This window comes from Betta splendens, chromosome 2, assembly GCF_900634795.4.
Source record: "Betta splendens chromosome 2, fBetSpl5.4, whole genome shotgun sequence".
In the NCBI taxonomy this organism is placed as follows: Eukaryota; Metazoa; Chordata; class Actinopteri; order Anabantiformes; family Osphronemidae; genus Betta; species Betta splendens.
The window spans coordinates 20305306-20327736 of NC_040882.2; the positions used below are offsets into that span (position 1 = coordinate 20305306).

The 22431-nt window shown below is 42.2% G+C and overlaps 1 protein-coding gene and 1 long non-coding RNA gene across 3 annotated transcripts in view; one reads left to right on the forward strand and one right to left on the reverse strand.

The window, feature by feature from the left end:
• Positions 1–18784, forward strand: part of tnfsf10l (TNF superfamily member 10, like) — a 36325-nt gene extending 17541 nt beyond the window's left edge. Inside the window, exons 3-7 of the mRNA XM_029138001.3 lie at positions 12536–12572; positions 12660–12767; positions 14204–14367; positions 14486–14596; positions 14677–18784. Of these exons, the coding sequence (XP_028993834.1) occupies positions 12536–12572; positions 12660–12767; positions 14204–14367; positions 14486–14596; positions 14677–14862 (606 nt within the window). The 3' untranslated portion in view covers positions 14863–18784. The remainder of the gene's footprint in view (positions 1–12535; positions 12573–12659; positions 12768–14203; positions 14368–14485; positions 14597–14676) is intronic.
• Positions 4455–14808, reverse strand: LOC114848246 (uncharacterized). 2 transcript variants are annotated; one of them, XR_008694044.1, is made up of 5 exons: positions 14667–14808; positions 11753–11782; positions 11491–11634; positions 10046–10159; positions 4455–5242 (listed from the first exon to the last, which is right to left on the reverse strand). It is a non-coding gene; the product is annotated as an uncharacterized LOC114848246 (long non-coding RNA). The 2 variants fall into 2 exon arrangements; XR_003784391.3 differs by lacking the exon at positions 10046–10159.
• Positions 18785–22431: the final 3647 nt, after the last annotated feature.

The following is a 22431-nucleotide window of genomic DNA, read 5'->3' on the forward strand; positions in this document are numbered from 1 at the left end:
AGTGGGACAGAGCAACAATAATGATGACAAATATGGGTCAAGTGAGGCCTCGGTGTCTCGGTAAAGCATCCCAGCTGTCACAGCAGGTGCTGAGAACAAGCTTGGACACTCCTCCTCGCTGCAAATCAGCCGCTTAAAGAGATTTGATCCGCTGCTCTATTTTGCAATGAAGGGAAATATTTCTAATATTTTTTAAAAGCCTTAATCCTCAGCCTGTAGTGCTGCCAAAGACATGAAGCCTTGTTTATTGACCTAACAATTTAATAATTTCAACAATTTCTGACTTTGAATTTATCAAACTAACAGAAATAAGTCTGACTTAGCGGTGCTGTGTAAAAACCCACACATTCTCTATTGGCACAACATTCACAACACAGCAGGTGTTCGGATAATTTAAACTATGTGATGTCGTTGTGTGCTCAGCCTCCACCTGATCATATTGATTTTATAAAACAGAGTGAGGGTGAGTAAATGCAGAGCATCAAGAATGAGGCGGAGAAAAAAGAACGGAAAACCAATAAAACGTGAAGCGTTTCAGACCCAGTTTACGACGCGTTTTCTAAGCGCGAGGTTTCCTTTGTGGGGCACGAACGAATACAAACAGCTCTTATTAGATCCAGTGAGTGAGTGATCGATGATGATGATGATGTGATAAATATGTGAGAGGATGACGGAGGAAGATGAGGATGACGACAGCGGAGTTGGTTTGGATCCACGCAGATTGTGCTGAATGTGCAAAAATCTCGGCGGTTGATGAGAGCGTACTGAAAGACATCTATACTGGTAGGAAATGGGGCAGATTGGAGGCAAACTGGGGAAACACGACTTGGGGGAATAATGGCACCAGTGTGTTAAAGAAGAAAAGAAGCTATTATCAGATCCAGCTGGAGAGGAACAAATAAAAAGCAGGAGATGAGAGATGTGGAGCTAAAGAGGGGGAAAGCAGCCGAAAAAGGTCCTGGAGGAGAAAAATGAGAAAACACATCATAATGAGGTTTTAATTAAACAACACGCTGTGAAGAAAGAAGAAGGAAATCAAGTCGTAGTGGCCGAGCCAGAGCAAAGTCAGTTTGACATCCAAAAGCAGCCGACGTGAGTGTTCTCGTCTCTAGCAGAAAACACTGGAGAGATTAGCATTTTATTGCGTTCTTTCAATGCATCACACTGAACCATCAATCCGCTCAGTTAGAGTAGTTGAGATGCATGTGGCAGACTTCCTTTAATCCAGACTTATCGTAAAAAACTACAAATGCTGTGAAGGAAATGAAACGCAGACAGGAGAGGAAGGACGGTAAAGCTGGGCTCGGAGGCTTCGGGTCCTCAGGCCTGATCCTCCACCAGCACCGGTGTGACACATGGGGAAGTGCAGCCATTGCCTCTCACACGTGTTGCAGCCCAGTCGCGGATGCATGCGTTAAATGTGGGTGATTTAAAGCGAGAGGAGGAATGTGGAGAGAGGTGGAGGTGGGGGGCGTTCGAGGCGCAGGTCTGTCTTATGTCCGACCTCCTGGCAGCTGCACCTGCTGAGAGAAATTACCAATAGATCAGCTCTCTGATGATCAGTGTGAGGCCGGGTCGCGGGTCAACGCACCCCTCGGTCTCAGCTGTGCTGGATCCGAACCAGTAGCTTTCCCTGAAGGTCAGCGCGTGCCGGCGCTGGTTTGTCGGCGGCGCACTACAGTGGCTGAACAGCTGTTATCCTGCTGGATGAGGGGTGCTGTTTGGGTCAGAGGGTGAGGACCGGATCCCCTGCACCCGCTCACCTTCAGCAGAGCGCAGGAAAGGGATTTACCGCTCGTCTCAGGGAGGTCAAGGTTACACAAAGCTCAGAAGTCGCACACGAAACACGAGCCAGACCCGCTCAAGGCTCTGCTCAGTAAGACCTTTCTGCCCAGCAGTAAAAATAATCAGGTCTTTTCCCCGTAGGAGATGGAGATTTACATGAAAATAACAGAAACTATGAGCTCAACGCTATAAAACACCAAATCAGCACTGGGTTCATGTACGTTTGACCATTTTAGGTTGAGTAGTTCACCTTGACACTGTCACACATTACCATCATTTACAAACTCTATTAAATTGGGCAGAAGAGATAATACTGTTTCTTGGAACAGGAAAATAAAATCATAGGTTTCAACTCCACCCATTGAAGAGGATTCAACATCTGGGTGTCTGGCGGCTAATGCTAATGCTAACGCTAATGTCTGCTGTAACACAGGCCAAACCTGTGAAGGTCTGAGCAGCAAGTCAAGAGAGCCACGACCTCCGTCAAGTAAACTTTGATGCTTAACAAAGTGGTTCAACATTAATAATCTGCACGGTGAGCACAACCTAACGGGAAGCGGGGGTTTTATTGGTTCTGTGTGAATTATTTCTAATCAAAGATCCGTTTCTGCACAGAAACAAAGCTCCTCTGGCCTCGCTTTGTCCAACACAGAGATTATTGTTGTTGCTCTATCTCTAAATCTGCTCTGTCTCCAAGCAGTGATGTCATAGCAAATATTTGGCTTTTGACGGCTGATGCAAAACAGCTGCTTTGACATCACTGGTCAGGGTGTGGACAGACACACAGCAGGCATGAAAGTCTGAACCCGAATGTGGAGCTCAGTGTCACAGCGCTTTTCTGGAGCGAAAGAGGCTTTTAGATGTTCAGAGTTTGGGGGATTTTTGCGTCACAGCTTCATGCGCTTCATTGCCCTTAATCATAGTAAGAAGTTGTTCCTTTGATTTCTCTCCCTGTCACTTGTTTCCCTCATGAAAGGACAGAATGAAAAAGACATGAACTCACTAAAAGGCCGCAATTCATTACCGAGGATGAACATTTCATTGTCTGTAAGGATTTCTGATACGAGTCAGGCTTTGATAGGGAAATGTTCCTTAAACGCTCTGTGTAACATGAGCCCTAATCAGAAATGTTTGACATAACTGCTCCTACATTTTTGACCAAAGTTTGTCTCCCACTCACAAAAGCTATTAAAAACCGTTACTACAGTAGGTGCTTTTAGGCAGAGCAGAAGTTACTGAGTCAGTCGCATTTGAAAGACTGAAGGCTGGTGCTAAGTAATAAACCACGTTTTTACTAACACAAGCAAACAAGGAGATTATAAAATTGAATCAGGCTCATAACGGACCGATTTATGGGCAGGTTTTTATTAGTTTTGGTAATTCAAGTAAGTATGAAAAGTTTAACTACAGTATAACACACGGGAGGTGCCAATACGAAAATACCATTGTATAATAGAATGAGATTTTTAAATCTCTGACAAAATCTCAATGATTTGCAAAAGAAAATGTCAAGGGAAGGTCATCTGTGGTCCAGAGGGCAGCGTGACGTAGCCATGGCAACGCTCAGAATGTCAGAATCATTTGTTTTGTTTGAGATTTGTCTTATGCCAAAGGAACACGTCAGCTGACACTTCCTTATCATATTCATCCCTACAGTTACAGTAGCTATTGAAAAGCAAATGTCACTCATTGAGACACACACACACACACACACACACACACACACACACACACACACACACACACACACACACACACACACACACTCGCAGGGAGGGGTGCAGTGGTGTTAGTGATTTCCAGCTGATACACAAACACAAAAGGCCTCTATGTCTGGCGTCAGCCGCCCTCCCTGCCTCCATTCATCCCTCAGGCCAAATTCCTGTCCAGCAATGACCCCCGAAAATCCCAGCTACCTCTCACTTTACTTGCAATGTCCTGACATCAACAAGTCAGATATAAATTCTTTACCGGGCACAGGAAGCTTTAATAAACTGGTGTGTGTGTGTGTGTGTGTGTGTGTGTGTGTGTGTTTGTGTGTGTGATGGTCTGGGAGTGTGTGGTGTCATATAATTTACTTCCACACACTTTCCCTGATGTTGCAGCTCGTTTCACAGCCCACCCACCTTTAGCACGCACTTTATTTATTATAGGAACGAAGTATCTTCACTGGAAACGCACCAACAGAGGCCAAGCACTGCCGTTTTACTAGAAGTTTTTTCTCTCAGGTCCTGTTATTGACTCTTTGGTCTGTATCTCACTGATCATTGCTGCCAAACCTCTAGGCCTCGCATTATTACAAACTAGGTTTTGGATTCATGTGTTCATTCATTTCCTTAAGAGATGACTTAAAGTCTTGAACAGCTGAGTTTGTAATTCCTGAAAGTTTGTCATCTTCCTTAAGCGTATTCTTATCTTTTCTGACTAACACTGAAACTGATAATAAGTCTAAGATCCAAGCAGTAACAGTTTTGATTCATTGAGGTTTCATGACACACACTATGAATAACGCCTACTCCTGTATTCTTCTGAGCCGAGGCTGATCACATGCAACGAGCGAAGGTAAAGACGAGACGTGCTGTGATGAGTCCGGGTTCAACTTGACGATGCACGTGTGAGCAGCAGTAAACAGAGGATTGCAACACGCTGCACTCACAGCTGCTGCAGCAGATTCAGACACATAATGTGGACTTAGTCTTGATATGATTAACAAAATGTAAACTTGTAATTGAACTTGTTACACTTTATAAGTGAAGCAGAACACCTTAATTGTGAAACAGCTGCTTTGACAGCGTGAACGCAGAGATCTGTGGCTGTGTATTGCTGGCGTGTGCATTTATTTATGACTTTCACATGTTCAGGTTTCATTATTAGCTTCCTAGCGTTTTGTTTGTTTTCATTCCATTTGATTTTATTGTCCTATTTCATCCTATTCTTTCAAATGTTTAACACATTAATTTGTAGTTAATGCATTACAACTGCCGACAATAAGCACATTTTTTAGCGTAAAGCAATCAAGCCTCATAAGGATGAAAAGGGTGAATCTTAGCCTTTAGAAATGTGTTTGTGGAGCATTTATGAACTGACTTTTTCTGCCCTTTGATGTTGAGCTGCAGTTGAAAAGAGGAGGTCCACTGACATAAACAGGCCAAACCCTGTCTCTGGTGCACATACTGCAGGCTTTGATTCAACCTTGAAGCCGTGACTATTTGGTCCAGCCTGATGAAGTCATGCTTTCATTACCACCACCAAGGATGTTTGTGTTGATTAGGTTTTATTGCACTTCTTCTCTACGCTGCATCCCTGACAGCTGGAAGCGCTTCTGTGAATCCTCACATTGTTGTGTTTTCCTCCAGTATCATCTCTTGACCACACTGTCTCCTTGGCTCCAACTTTTATCTCCTTTTATTTATAGCCCCGCATGTCCACCAACTCTGTGGACCACTGTCTGCCTCCGCTGTCAGCATGAAAAATAAAAATGGAAAAGTTGGCATAAACACAGCTGTCAGATAAAAGAATAAACACGTGACTCATATGAAGTCACCCCACTAAAACAACGCTGTACGTGTGATAAATGGGCTCCGCGTGACAGTCTAAACAATAACTGGTTGAGGCTCACCACCTTGCACGCTTAGAAAGTCTCAACAGAATTAGTTTTATATGACGTATGTTTCTTGAGGGCCTTGTTTTATATTAGCTTTAAAGAAAGTCTTTGGAGATGATTTACGGTGAAGCACAAACAGACGAGTTTGAGCCAAACAGAGTCTTATTCGTATTTGTTCTGATCTGCCAGATATGGACGGGCGGAGCTACTGGATAACACAAGATGTGCAGACATGTTTATGAGGAGAATCAAGAATCAGGGTTTTTACTCTAGGAACATTTCTAACTTGTACATTAGCCAGAGTTGAGCTGTAAAAAATGGCAAGTACAATAAAAGAAAGCTTGACTAAAAATAACTTATTATTATAAATTATTTCATTTGGTAGCGTGTGATAGCATGTATTTTACGTTATCAAGTTTAATTCTGGTTCTAACAGACAATCAGTACTTATCTAACAGTAGGTCAAATATTAAGTAGTAAGAAAACATTAATAAATATCAATCTTTTTTCACCCTAAGTGAAATAGGGTTAAGTGTTGCTTCCTATGACTCTGAACCAACTGACAAGTTCAAAGTCCTCATTAAAACAATAAAAGTGATTGTAAGTGCAGACAATATGTTCATAATATTGAGGTCAGTGACTGTGTACACAAGCTTAAAGTATTACTGTTGCAAATAGCAGGTGTGTCATCATAAATGTTTCCAAAAATACATCAGGGCTGATTATGGATAATGGACTGAAACTGATGTTTAAAAGGCTCAGAAATCTGATGAACCTGGGAAATAAATCTAAATATAATTTAAAGTGACAGGACAAATGTTAGAATAAATATCTGGTCTGGCCACATTTTCCTGTCAGACTCTAAAATTTGCACAAAACTCAACACTACGTTATAAATAAAAGCATTATCTTCACATCACACTAATGTATCCTGCATGAGTATCATTTGCTTCTCGCAACTTGATCTATTTAAAAAATGCTGGAGGCCTGATGCATTTAGAGGGCATTAACATTTAAATAAAAAAAATATACAATTACAATTTTTTTCTGTCACCAACAAAATTTGAATTAAGACCATAGACCTTAGAAATAATGATGACAAAGCAAGAAATTCCAATCAAAGCTCCCCTAAACTTGGAGAGCTGGTTTTACACTATGCAACAACACAGAACACATAAAGGCCTCACGTGTGTCTTCGTTGGGACCGACCCACACAGGTGTATGAGTTATTGACATTAGTTTTTGTTCAGGTGTATTGAAACTTAGAACACCCAGAGTGCAGGAAACAGGAGTCTGTAAAGCAGCACCGCCCCTGGCCTACTTTCATGCTGTTTGTGTCCTTAGCAGTGAAAACCATGTTGTGAAAGAGATTAAGTGTGACAGACAGAGATAGAGATGTAAAGACGCACGGGGAGGGAGCGCTCAGCAAAGTGCTTCCTCCAATCACAGTTTGCGCTTTGTGTGTTTTGCAGAGGAACAAGTAAAAGTAGAGAAAGGAAGGAGACACTGGGCAAAGCGACAGTGAAAACAATATAATGCAACATTTGAGTTTGTGGTTGGAAGGAACAGACTGTGATACTGGTTAAACTGGTTGAAGACGGTATCGGTGGCCAGTCCGTCGCGTGTGGAGTGAAGTGAACGGCCTCTCTGACTGTACATAACATTCATGTGGCAGGAAACTCCCACAGGCAGCAGGTCAGTTATCAGAGCCTGGCATCGAGTCGGCCACTGGTGCGTTACCTGTCATAAAACCCTCCCTCGCTGTTTTCCCACAGCGAACCGCTCAGTAAATCACAGTCAGATGACGGCGCTCAACACACACAGACGCGTTGTCTGGTGCACTGCACTGCAAATGAGCGAGCTGCGCCTTCATTAGCTTGTAGCCACTGTACATTTTAATGATCACGGCAGCCTTTGCACAACAATGCAGTGATGCAGTTTGCTTTAAACTGTGTGGTAGGAACCTGCAGAGAAGCCAGAAATCCTGAAATGATTGGCACCTCAGTATTTAGCAGAACGTCTCCGTTAGCAGGAAAAGCCTTTATAGTCTTATATCCATAAATCTTCATAACAATCAGACCACAAACAAAATCTAAATTAGTTAGGAATCATTGACTCACACAAACACACATGTATTTGGACTCCGCACATGTCTGCTGGGCCAGTTGCTGATGTTTTACTGCGCTGCACTTCCCTGAATCGCACGCTCGCGCAGCATAGTGAGGAATGAGCAGCCTCTTGGACCCGATAAAGGCTGATAAGAGTTTGCCATTGTAGCTCAAAGGACTGCATGCGCACACACACACACACACACACACACACACACACACACACACACACACACACACATACACACACACACACACACACACACACACACACACACACACACTCTGCCAGTCCAGGCCTGTCAGGGTCAAGCAGCATATTAAAGTATTGAGTTGCAGCTACTGCTAATCTGTAGAAGAAACGCTCCTTCATGTGAATACTTGTCCCTGTTTCACTCTCCTTCTCCTCTCACTCATGTCTTTCAGAGTCTCCCCCTGTTGCTTTTTTTCCATACTTGTCCACTCTGACTCTCCTCTGTGTTTTCCCAACTTTTTTTATTCTAATTCTGCTTCTTCTCTTGTTTCCCATAATTGTCCATCATCTCCATCAGTTTCACCCTCCCACCAATGTCTGATTTGCGGCCCTGCAGTCTCACACGCTCTGCATGTTTCTTCTTCACGACTGCCTTTAAAAGAAGCACACTGTGACTCTTTCATTAAACCAATAAGATGCATTGGTAAACTTACTCATTCTGAAGCTTCATAACATTCCTACCTATAGTTTTAGGCACTTTGTTCTGAGAACTAGACTAGACTAGTAAAAGCTGCCTATCTCTCTTGCTATTGTCCAGCTTTGCTACCCACTCTTTGCCCAGTTAAGATCTTGGTAGATTTGTCCCCACGCAGTGTGGGGTGAAGAAACAAGGACTATTTTTGTCTCTGTTGTTTCTAACGATAGGAGAGTTCAGGGTTCATTTTATACTGTTATTGCAGCTGGAACGGCCTTTTGGGCTCGTAGTGTCACAGACGGCCCTGGACGCCTCATAAACACACTGGCTCTAAGTGTCCCAGTGTAAGTCTAGCCTACGTGCAGGTCAGGCTGCCCGTGAACGTGAACTTCGAGACGCCACACTTCAGAGGCGACAGGCTGATATACTAGAAACAAAAGTGGTGCACTTCATAGGAACATAAGTGCACCCTTACACAGTAAAGCGCCACGTGACACATGCTAAAAGTCTCGTTAAGGGCAAAGCCTTTCAACACAAGAACCCTGTTTACTTCCTGGTGCCATAAAGCAAGCCCAGGAACCTTTGGTCTATAGGCGACCAGAGGTTGTGAGCAACCTACTGATGAAGTAAGATATACAGCTTTTACACTATTTTGGAATATAACTCCGTAGTAGAATCAGTAAATAAGAGTGGTGTTAACAATAGGTCTAATACAGCCTTTTTTAAGTAAATGCAAACTAAAATGGCTTCAGATAGTTGTTTCCTAGTAATACATGTATCTATTGTAACACTGCTGGTTCTTATATAATTCTTGGAGTGCGATATCGGACTCACACGGGTCCAAACCGTCCAGGGAGCCCATTATGGACACCTGGGCCGTCCCAGAGCAGGCTGGACCGATGAAAGATTTACTCTCTCTGCTGTGTTGCAACACAGTACAGCACTGACTGAGGCCAAGGAAAAATAATAATGGTGTGGATTTGAAAGGGAAAGTGCAATCAAAAACTATTTCAAATCAAAAACTCATGATGTGTTGAATGGCCACAGGTGTTTCTGTCATTACAGGAACTAGGTATTGAAAAAGGGAGGATGTAAATCTTTAAATTGTAATCATGACCTATAGGACAGAATTGGCGCGTGCGAAGACAGTGGCACATAAATGGTTATGAGAGTGAGTGATTATTGAATGTATGACTAGAAAGTTGGAAAGAAGCCTTTTAGGCAAACAAAGAAAAAAGGAAAATATGTAGATGTTGAGTAGATGTCTGCTTATTTCAGATGTCTGGACATCTTTTAACGTTTAGGAGACATCCAACAACAGAGTCCAGCTATAAAGCTTTCAGGCTGCGCCATAAAAATACCTGCACATAAAGCACTAATGTAAACAGTTATAAAAAGGAGAGAAGGGAAAGTCCTGTGCAACTTGAAAGGACTCCACTTACAAGCACAACGTGCAGCTCCGACTTGCTATTACGCAGCATCTATTCATTCCAGCTCATTTGCAGGGAGCTATTTAAATTCTGCGAGACTCGAATAACCGTCGCAACCTCTGACATGTGGTTAACGCTTTCCAGGTGCCCAGCGCCACACAAACTTCAGCCGCGGCAGAAGTTGCCGTTTCCGCGCTCATACTCGCATGTGTCATACGTGTATGTGACGTGCTGATCTGCTTTCGCTACAGCATCAACAGACAGCGAGACGGTGCACAGAGGCCTTTAAACGAAAGCCTGATACAAAGTACAAAGCATTGATGTAAATGTGAGCTAACGTGATTCTGAATTGTTGTATCATTTTCTGAATGACATGCTTTTATCATTAGTAAAGTGCATGAACAAGCCCTCATTACCTGAGATTATCCCATGATGCTAGCGCTTACTGACCTTTCATTTAAAGAGCAGAGTAATGACTTCAAGCTGCAATCGAGCCGATAGGCCTTGATGTGGAGAATGTTGTGGTGAGCGTCGTTTGTTACACATGTGTCACAGTGGAACCACCTGTAGAGTCGAGAACACCATGCTCAGGTATATTGGCCCATGTTTATTCACCTGCTGAGTGGAACAACTTCAAAGGATCCAGGTCTTCTGTTTCTACTTCCCCTCGAACTTGACTCCAGTAGGAGTCATTTCTCCACCACAACCTTCTCATTTAGTGTATTTGCAATTAATATAAGCAGGACAGGACATCTTTCCTCTGAATGTATTAATAGAGCGTACAACCACGAGACGGTTCTAAATATAAACCAGATGTGGTAAGTAAGAAAACATTGTAGCCGGACAGCTCTCAGGGTGCCACGGAACGGTTCCTGAGTGCTGCGTGGAACATAAATTATGCGTGCAGCCGCTACAGCTGACTCTACAATTTAGCCATCTGATAGTTTCCCAAGTGAGCGTTTAGGCTCTAAGTCCTGAACTAGTGCTATTCCAGAGTCATCCTGACAGATGTCTGGGAGCTCACAGTGTGTCCATGCGTCTAAAAAAGTCCCAGACTACATTTCTGGAGTTTTTTTTTTACTTTTCTAGTTCAACTGCAGCTGGATTCAAGGCAGAAAATCTGTTGGCAATTTTCTCTCTTCCTTTAACTGTGTGTGGGCGTGCGTGCGAGTCATTTTCTGCTTTCAGGAGCGTAGGAGCGTGAGGCAGAGACGGGCCGGCTCTATCCAGGGAGAGCAACTATGAGCAGCAGCAACAATCCCTGCTGTTCTTTGCATTCCCCCTTAGAGTATACGTGATATACACAAGTGACAGGCCCTGCTTGTGTTCACAAAGACGCACATACTCACTCACACACGCCAAACCCCAGAGCGATCGTGTCCAATTTGCAGGTTAGCCTGAGTGTTTGGTACAGAGAAACGGTCCCCGCGCCAAGAATAACACTGCGGTTGTAGTTGGGTGACCATTAAAAACTGTGGGGAAATTAATCACACGCCAGCACATTAATCAGGGAGATGTAGACCAGTTTGGTGCTTTACTCTGGGGCACCTTAAACAGACCACATCACTAGTAATAAGTAATTAAACCTGTGACCCTCTGGCTCAAAGTAAACAAAATTTAATTAAAATGAAAAAAATGAGTTGAAATGAAGGATGAGAACCAAAACAGTGGAAAAAAAAAAACGGCGTGTACAGGTACATAAAGTAAATGAGGTATCACTTTCCTCTGAATATCACCACAGTGAATTGATTAGGAAACATTTAAATGTAGGCAAAGCAAAGATATTTGTGTTGACACAAGTTCGGCATAAACCTGTTTTGAGTTCATTTCGAATCATAAATATTGGAACAAGGAGCTGTGGTCTATTCCTTTATTCATCTATGTGTTAAATTTACCTTTGGTAGATGTTTGCTGGAAGTCTCAACACAGACTGCTTTCACAAGCAAGAGAAATGGATGTTTTCCATTGGCCCAGTCAGTCAGCAGATCTCAACCCAACGGAGCAGCAGCTTCTCACTAACTGAAGGCAAGACTGACTGACTGTATAAATAAAGTCAAGTAAAGGTTCATTTACAAAGTGGTTAAGTGAAAAACAAGCACCAGTGTCTGAGTGTGAGTGAGAAAATGCATCTGTGCATGTACATACAGCAGTACTTACGTGGCCTCTGACTGGGAGTCTGGGACGATGCTGAGGAGGTGCAGACAGAAAACAGACAGAGAGGAAAGGGAGATCAGAGTCACAAACAAAATAGTAACTTCACAGTTGTTCCATGTGTCCCTGCTTCAGTACTAGTCCACATTAAAGTCTGCTAATGTGGACTGTGATATCAACAAGTTTACAACTCTACAAATGAGGAATAATTGGCTTTTTTATGTGTTCTTGAACATCTTGTTGCTATTCTGTCTGAAACTTATTAAACATAATAACTTTCACACTTTGTGACCAATTCAGCAAACAGCACATGCACATACTCGCTTTTTAGTAAATGACATCTACAGCACAATGTTGAGTGATGTTCCCTCCAGCTTTTTGTTTTCAAAGGAAAGGTCTAAGGTTGAGTCGTAAAAGACTGTGAAGCCTATATACATAAAATTGTCCTCACTTCACTATAGAATAAAGTGATTTATTGCAAAGGATTAAACACAAACAGAACAACCACAACCCTGCACAGCGCTCAGTCTGCACATGTGAACGCACAACCGCAAAACTGAAATGCTGGCTACCGCAGGTTAATAATTAATTTTACACCTATAAAAGTTAAATTATAAACTTGAGGCTGCCTTAAAGCAACAACGTGGAAGTCCTGGAAGTGGAAAACATTCCATAGTGTGTTTGTGTATATAAAGTGATTGGTCAAAGGCAGTCTCACACTTTATCATGTAGCATGTGATCAGGATGTGAATGTACATTTTGCTGACCTGTCCTGTATGTTCGTCTTAGGTGACCGAGAACATCATCTCCAAACAAACCTTCATTGGTGAGCACAACACCGACACGCACTCGCACACATACAGAGTGAGGCCTTCTTTGTTTCTAACGTTTTAGCATTTCCTCCCTCTCTTAGAGGCGAGAACCATGCCTCGATCCTTCAACAACTCAGGGTCAAAGTTCATAACCTCGGTGGTCCAGAGGCCGTCTGCTCACTTGACCCTCAGAGACAGTGGTTCTCAAGGTAAGAGGTTCTTCTGCTGGAAGTTGGTGATTCGAACTTAGCTTGCGTGCGTGTGTGTGTGTGTGCGTGTGTGTGTGTGTGTGTGTGTGTGTGTGTGTGTGTGTGTGTGTGTGTGTGTGTGTGTGTGTGTGTGTGTGTGTGTGTGTGTGTGTGTAAATCTTATCAACACTGTCAACTTAAGATAAGATATACATCATGTATCATGTATTTAGCCTATGCTAAGTAATGTAACCATAGATCCAAAGTCAGTAGAGCAAACGTTCCCCAGTATTTATAAACAGTATATACAGACCATTACGACCTCACACAGTTATTTTTTAATGATTAGCTTATCTTAATTATGAAATATAGTTGTGTATTGAAAATACTTTACTCCTTGTGTCGAACCAATTGTTCTTGAAATAAATATTAGTTCCTGTACAACTGAAGCTTTACAAGTAACCGTGTGTGTGTGTGTGTGTGTGTGTGTGTGCGCGCGTGTGTGTGTGTGTGTGTGTGTGTGTGTGTGTGTGTGTGTGTGTGTGTGTGTGTGGAGGGAGGGGGGGTGCTTCGGTTTTAGCTGGACGTTCATATCACCTCATCTAAAACTGGCGTGCGAACTGAAGGGTGTTGACAGTCTGGCAAAAACTGCATGATGTTATTCCCATTGAAATGACAAAGGGGCAAGGAACGCATTGAATGTGTGTGAGTGTGTCTGTGTGTGAGGGAAGGAGGAAGAGCGTGTGAGGTTCACACATTCTGCCGGGACTTCTTATAAGGAAGTACCACAGTAGGTGGAACTTTGAGGATTTGTCTTTGATGTAATTTCTAATAAAGATCCTCCCAATGTTAAGGTACAATAACAATGGCCTGGCAGCGCGAGCGACCAGCATGATATAAACAGTTACTGTATAATAAGATACAAACATTACAATAAACAGTGGCCAGAATCAAATTATAGAGGCATTTATCTGAACCCTCAGTGTCAAAAATGATGATTTACGACTACATACTTATCTGTGACAGAATAATCTATGGATTTCCATGGAGACCATTTCATTGAGAAACAAACATATACATAGTGTAAGAAATCCATTCCCAGTGGTTATCTGTGGTATGTGACGGCTAGCAGGAGGAAAGACTCCAGATAGACCCAAAGCCCCTTCATTTCTAGGCGCTGTCTTTTTGCTCCCTCTGTCCGTTCTCTCCGTGGGTCTCAGACTCACTCCTTCTGTTTTCTTTTACACTGTTTTGTCTATCTGTCTGAATATGAGCAAACAAGTCATCCATATGCTGAAGAAATTTCCTTTGTTGCCTTTCAAACCAAACTGTGATTTCTAGACGTTGCGTTTTTAATTCAAACTCAGTCAGTGAATCAGGCTCAGTTCTTTTTTGGTCTCTCTCAACATCTGCAGCTCATCTTCCCGCGGCTAAAATAGATCCTTCTCCACCCACAGGCTTCCCTCCCTACCCGATCCCCAATCCAGATCTCCACCAGTCCTGTCGCCATATGGTTCGCACTTGGGCCAATCAGAGCTTTGGGGCTCACCTGCACAACATGACCCTGTCCAATGGGAAGCTCCGAGTGCCTCAGGATGGGCGGTACTACCTGTACTCACAGGTGACCATACTGTAACCTTTGTGTTATTGTGTGATGGCTATGACACTAGTGCATTAATGTCAATGCTTAACAATCTACTGTACCAATCAGTCCTCGTTGCCCTCTGCTCTGTCTGTAGGTATATTTCCGTTATCCGTCCCCTGCAGCTAACGATGGAGACCAGCACAGCATCAGCCACCAGCTGGTGCAGTGTGTCTATAAGAAAACATCCTACCCAGATCCCATACAGGTAAATGATTCGTTTAAATCTGAAATGTAGTGACACAAGCTTTAACTTGTTTCCTCACGTGAGCCTTCACCTCTGTCTAGCTCCTGAAGGGGGTGGGCACCAAGTGCTGGGCTCCAGATGCCGAGTATGCCCTCCACTCCGTCTACCAGGGAGGACTGTTCGAGCTGAGGGCCGGCGATGAGCTCTTTGTCTCAGTTTCCTCACCGAGCATGGTCAACGCTGATGATTCTTCCAGCTACTTTGGCGCTTTCCGCTTGGACCTCTAAAAGGAAGGGATGGAGAAAAAAGACAAATAAAAGATGGATGGAACCGTGAGGACCACAGACTTTATTTGGAGGCCTTTTAAATGTCCATTGATTGGGAAAAGGGTCATTTGGGCACATGGGTGAAAACTGTCCTGGAATTTGGATTCTCAATGTTTGCTTGGACAAATGCAGTGAATGATGTAAGGATTACAGGGTTTGTGCAAGATATATCCAGAGATACAGGTTCCTGATGGGTCAAATCACCCTAAAAATTAGGCCACTCTGTTGTTAATCCCAGATTAACACGCCATTGACTTTTGTATGAAGCAACTGGACCTTGATATGGATTCCAGACTGAAGAACTGAACATGTGAGGAAGGGCTGTGAAATGGTAGCAGAAGCAAATGATCAAACCAAAGTGAAAATTTGTGGAATATACATTTTTTTATAAAGAGCTCCATTGGAGGTTTGTCTATATGAATGGCTGCAAATGAGATTTAGATGATAAACTGTGTTGATTTTTAAGATCATTTTTATCTTGACTGGACCTAAAACCACTTTGCTGTGGATCAACCTGCAAAACTATAACTGTGGATTTTATGTGAAGACATTTTTAGAGGAAGATAATGATGGACTCATTGTGCTGGATACTTCACAGTAATAAACCTGCGGGAGGCAAAACTGTACGATTTAAACAAAGAGGTCTGCAAAGAAAGGAGGAATTGGAACAAGGAGGAAAGAGGGAGACATCTTGAAAGGAGCAATGAGTATGAGCCAAGCAGAGAAAGACACAGATAAGAAGAGAGAGAAAGAGGCTTATGCTGGTATGCAGCTCTGTTGTGCCGCTCGCTCACTTTGCATCAAGTGCTTTCTCTTTTTTTTCATGTACAGAATTGAATGCATCTTGTTTTTCTTGTCTAACATGTGAAGCTTCATTTGGTTTTATTCTAAGAATCAAACAAACAACCGGTAAATAAGAGATGTGTGGGAACAAGATGGCACGAGACCAGTCAGGCCACAAAGTGTGGTGGTTTTCAGGTCAAAGGACAGCTAGTTGGTCAATCATCCATGTTAAACTGGGCTACGTGTAGTTGAAAATGCTGTATACAAACTTTATAAAAGGTGAAACACGAACAGTAGTTATGAGATATTTAATGTTGCAATATAGCAAAATAGTTTGAATAATTTTACCACAAGGCCTTTAACATTTTAACTCAGACATGACTTGTCTTGGAAAGCACAAAAAAACAAACATCTGGACGGTGCTAATCAGATGTGTTTTAACATTTAGGTAATTATGAGGTGGCCACATAAAGGTTAATTGGCAAGGAGAACACAGGATCTATGCACAAGACACACTCATGATGCAAATATGGAACGAAGGCGTTCGTGTAACAAAACTTAAAAGACTTGTGAGGAGCAAGAAGGAGAGGGTTAAGCCATTAATGCACAACCTCTGGCGCATACATATGCACATATAGGAGACAGGCTCTCCAGACACACACATCATCCAGAGTCATGTCCAGAGCAGGCAGACTCGTTTATCGGCGCTGCCCAGACTCCCTGCCTTATCTGCTAGTTGTCAGGGATAAGTGGAAGGCCTGCAGGGAGCGTGTGCTCGTGTGTGTGTGCACCCACGGGGTGCACGTTCTTTCACAAAGCTTCACACGGACAACGCAGACAGTATCAACATGGCAACAAAGTGAGGAAAGAGAACATCCCTGGAAGCCTGGTAATATAGAGGTCAAGCTACCACACACAAAATGTGTCGCTACACATGTTCAAAGTCGGGGCGCAGGATAGCGTGAACCACACACAACGCTAGGGCGGCCTGAAAACACCAGCAGCTTATCAGAGGTTTACAGTAACATTGGTGGAAAAAGCAAGGTAATGTTTCTCAAAGGTGCAAAAAAGTTATCTAAAGTAAAACAAGCCAAATATTTTTTTTACAGATTTTTTTTTAGATAAATTAATTGTATACGTCATTTTTAAATGTACCTGACCTCTGATCCCCACAGGGGAACCACTAGTACCCTGGTGTATGAACACTTCAGATTTCGACAAAAAAGTTCATTTCTTGCAGGAAGCGCATCTCACGGCTCCCGCTGGCTGGTTAACGGAGCTGCTGCAGTTTAGATGTTTTCCATTTGTACCCTGCAGAGCGAGCGCTCATCTCTTGACATAACACTGTGTGTTAGATAATAAATCTATGGGTGTACATGCTGCTTTAGTGCCATGCTCTGTTTACACTCTGAAACATTAAAACCACAAGTGTCCTTCTTCTGCCGGCTCAAATCACTTCAGTAAGCGATGACATCTAATCAAAAGTGTTGTGTGAAATAACTACTAAACATAATTAAAGGGTTGTCAGAATATGTATAGCAGCTATATTGGATGCACCAGCATAACATTTAGCAATATAAATATCAGATGGGTTGGAATACAGAACATTCGCAACAGAAATGGCCTCTCTCTCTGTTCTGGCTGCATTCGAGTATCAAGCAGAAGGGAAAGGAGACACCAAAGCACTGCAAACCGGCCTGGGTCCAGTCCAAACCTCCAGACCTTTTAACCACTGAGTCACCGCGCGGCAATGATTGAATTTGATTTTCATTTATGTAAGTGCAGCTCTGAGCGCCTTCTTAAACATAAATGCTAATCTGACTATTAAAATCAGATCTGATTCTCATGAGCAGCATTTGGGCAGCGGACAGGGCCTCGTGCTGTTGTTGTTGCACTGACTACTTGACTGTGAATCCAGTACAAGTCAATTATATTTGCAAAGATGAAAACATCACCACAAAATATTTGGCATTTTGGTTTGGATTTGGATGTGCTGTGTGTAACGTGGTCTCTTCTGTCTGTGATTATGTCTTTGTGTTTTTTCTGTATGTGGCTAAAGCAGTTTGAAGCAAAGTGCCTTTTGATCTACGGAATAGTTCAGAACATCACATTAAACGCTGTCCATCGTTTTCCCTCCAGGAGAAAGATACTGAACATTGTGTGGAGTACTGTGAAAGCGAGGCCTCCATTTAAATCAGCACCAGTCCAGTTTTCCAAGATTCATGGTGTGTTTATTTTATAAAAATCATGTGGCCTGCTGAACATAATTGTGTTTCCAATTTGCCTTGCTTCACTTTGACAGTGAAGCCATCCAAAAACAATAGTTTTACTTTGGAGAGGATGGAAAATCACCGCACACTATAAAGATGCTGGTAAATTGCTGAGATATTTGTATACTGTGGTTTGCCTTCTTTCAAATCTAGAAGTGCCCTGTGGACGTTTGGGGAATTGAGAGAGTTCCTGTGTTAACATTTGCAGCTTCCCGTACAGATATCAGTACTCGCTGGAAGCTGCTCTTCTACAGAGAAGCCTGAAGGAAAGCGTGGTGCCCAAGTTTCTAATGATTGCAGTGGAAAAATCACGTTTGGCTAACTTTTCAAATGCTGTAACTGGAGTATGTAAACGCAACCCAGACCTCCACAAATCTGTTTCACAACATGTAAAAACCATCGTTTTAACATACAATCAAGGCCCTGAGAGCCAGCACAGTCTTTGAAACTCTGCTCAGTCACTACTCAGATTTACCAGCATGCATTTTCTCAGCTGTACGTATTTGAATACTTCAGACAACATCTCTACTTTATTTCACCACAAAATTCACATTTAATTTATTTCCAATTATCTCTGCACTTACAATTCAGTCACTATTTTTCCTGAGTCACTTTCTGTAATTAGTAACTTTTCCGTTTTTCTGACCACTCATTAAAAACACTATGAATGTAGATATTGTTCAGTACATATCCGTTTCCTTTTCTAAAAGTCCCATCTGATGCCACTTGAGGAATGTACCTGTAAATTCTTTCTGATTGCATAGTGACTTTTAAAATAATGCTCATTTGTGTTATTTTGTGCTCAAATAAAGTGCCTCTTTTCAGACGGAGGTGACAGTGTTGACTCATTTATTAACTGCTGTAGCTGTGGATTCATCCTTTAGTTTAGATCGCTTAGTAGACAGTGTAAATAACTAACTAAAGTTTAATCATAACTGGATCAAATTTAAAACAGGATGTTTGTGCCTTCACACATTTGACAACAGGAAAAAGGATGTTGGGTTGTCCATACACAAAGCATTTATATAGAGATTCCCTTCAAATTCCTGCCTCAAATGTCCACTTATATTAAAGCATCAACTGATAAAACTTTGGTGGTCAAAAATTACTGAGCACTCCCCTGTTCTTATCAAATAGACATCCCTTAGACCTAGAGATAACCCACGAGCCTGGAAAGACATGCATAACTACTGCAGCTGGACATGGTTAGAAGTCCTACAACCTTGAACCAAAAACTCAAGTACTGCAGTAATCAAGGATATGTGCGCCTTTAAAATAAATCCAGTCACAGCAGCATTAATCAAAGCAATACAACCAGCTGGTCACGTGATATTGTAACAGCCCATTCTATGCTACAAAAGCAGCTGTGATCAAGCACTAATGCTGCCTGACCCAAAACCAACTCAACTTTGACACCATAATCCTCCATATGTACACTACATGTATGGTTTTACCTACAAACTACTTACTTAAGCTTTTAAAATAACAAATGTGCACTTAATCAATTTGCCTGGTCAAAAGGTTAATGCAGACCTGAGGCCCTCATTTGTTTGCATCTGACGACCGTGTTCATGCAAGAATTTTATTATCCACCAACATCCTGTAATTTATAAGAATTGCAGAGACTCTCAGTAATCTGAAGTCCATGTGAACAGGCCATGTCTGTTATTTGTCAAGTCAAACTGAGACCGGTAGAATTGTCATAATACGGAATGTCTTGGTCTTGAGATTTCAATCCTTCAGTTCCATATTGATGCAGGAATGTTTGTAGTGCATGCAAACAGGACACCATAAAGAAAACAAGAGCATGTTTGGAACCAAAAAAGTTCCCCTGGATTCAGTACGGTGTTTGACTGGACTATGATAAAAGCCACCACATACCAAGTGGTCATAACAAGAGCAGCTAGGTATGTAACATGGGGTGTGTGCAGATGTGAACACAGCAGCTTGGCAACACATCACAACCAAGAGCATCTGATGTGTTTATGACTCAGCCAATAAACCTATAAAGACTGCAGTCCTGACTTTCAGAGCAAGATGTTGGTAATCATGCAACACTGGAACTTATTGTCAGACTATGTATCCCATTAACTCAGACTGTGAGTCCTACATGTAACCTTTGTGAGGACATCCATGTAGTTGTAGTGAGCTACATACAACACCAGCAATCCTTCCACTTTCATCACAGGTGGTGCCCTCTGACCCAAAGGGCCCTTTCCTCCAAACACAGGGCTAAAGATGACATTCTGAGCCTCCATTACAAATGACCTCATTAATTTAAAAGTCACTGCACAGGGTCACTGAAATTCCTCTGTCCTAAATCAGACTGATGTGTTTCCAAGTGGCCACACTGTTTGACTGTGTGGATGCCTGATGTGAAACTACAATGACTATGATGGCTGTAGGTGGGTTTAACAGCAGACAATTAGAGTCTCATGTTTGACTTGTTGCTACTGTATGTACTGTACTTACTGTAACACACAAACAACAGCACATTACTGTATATAAGAAATGACATACAGCTAGGTTTAAATCAGTACTTATCCATGGTTTTAGCCATGGCTTGAATCAATATGTAACCAGAGAGCTGTATATATCAGGCATAGCTATTACAATCATTTAGAAATGCTTCAGAAGAAAAGAAATCCCTTTGCTGAACCAGGCAAGACACACATAAGGGGTTAGTCAAGCAAAACAACAGCTGATGACAGATGCGTTCTCATTTGTGTAGAAAATACAATATTCAGTAACCCACACCCTCCACAGGAACGGGTGAAGGTAACATAAGCCTTCATTTAAACAAATGTCAATAATTATACAGAAACAAAAAAAAACACAACGCTTGAACCAGCAGAAAAAATTCTATGTTGAAATAAACCAGTGACTTTAACACTAGAACTACTGGGTTTTCTAAATATACCCATTCCCACTAGAAGGTGGTCAAATGATCTGCTCGGCTAGCTGAGACCCTGAATCATCTGTGAACAGCTGCCTTTGTTAGGTAAAGAGGGCCATCACTGACGCACTCTAGGTGGTGGGTTGCGTGGGCTTGCTGACCCTGCTCCTGTCTGCAAGGCTGCACAGTTCCTATGAGTCTATGAGTGACATCCACTGTTACAATGGTCAACCGCTATGTGTTTGGATTTACAACGTGAAAGGACGAGTGTCATTGTTGCGATCTCACCGAAGGAAGCAATAATATATCATTATCAATAATACAATAAGACAGTTTTAGATCCTTCTCAAATGTGGCGATTCTTTGTTTATTTACAAAAAAAACTAGTTCAAATATTGTTTGCACTGTAACATCATCAAAAATTACAGAAAAGATGACAGTACACTCATCAAGTTTTAACAAATGTGCAATAAAAAATATAAACAGAAAACGCTTGAAAACGTTTTTTATATTCCGTTTATTTCGTTATTACTGCTTTCACCTTTACCACATAAAGTCAATGTAGAGCTACAACCATGTTCCTACAAAGTTAACCAGATGTTTATTTCGTTATTCCCTCTTTCATGTCCGTCTGTTGAATGAAAGTGGGCGTGGCCACCCACGTAACAGAGCAGGGACACTGGGGGAAGGTGGAACGCGCATCAACACGCAGGACAAAGATCTGCGTTTCTCTGCTGCTGCAGCCTCGCTGCGTTGGGTTGTTAGTGTCCCTTTCACCTCTACCACATGAAATGTGTTCCTGCTAAGTTGATCTTGAGCTGCTATCAGAATCGTTTTTATTCGCCAGGTTTGAACTGGGCAAACATTATTTTTATTTACAAAAAAATTAAAACGTTCACATGTGATTTGCCCACTTTGATGTAGACAAAATTCTTGAAAGCGTTTTACATTACATCCCTTTTATTTCGTTATCCCCACTTTCATATGTGTCTGATAAATAAAAGTGGGCGGGGCTATCAGTCCCGTAGCAAAGGTAAGCGCAGACTGTGGGGGCTGGGCGCATCAACATACAGGACAAAGACCTGTGTTCCTCTGCCACAGCCTCCTCTTTCAGCCTGTTGCTTTGGGCCGTTATTCCCCCACTTACTGGAGCCACATGTTGACAAAGTTGACCAGCCGCTTTCATGTAGACACCAAACTCTATAAAGCATTTTACTTTACATTCCGTTTATTTCGTTATTAATATACATGTAATTGCAAATGCTGCTCTGAGCTCTTTTACTTTGATGAGTTTTGTGTCTATCAATGAAAGCGGACAGAACAACGTCCATGCGTGTGTCACGCTGAAAGCGGCTGGTGAACCTCTTGGGAACATGGCTGTAGCTCTGCAATGACTTTATGTGCTACAGGTGAAAGGGAAAATAACGAAATAAACGGAAATATAAAACAGAAACGCTTTCAAGCGTTTTCTGTTTAAATTTTTTATTGCACATTTGTTAAAACTAGATGGGTGTACTGTCTTTTTTCCTAATTCTTAGTGACGTTACAGTGCAAAGCGTATGGGATTTTTTGTAAATAAAA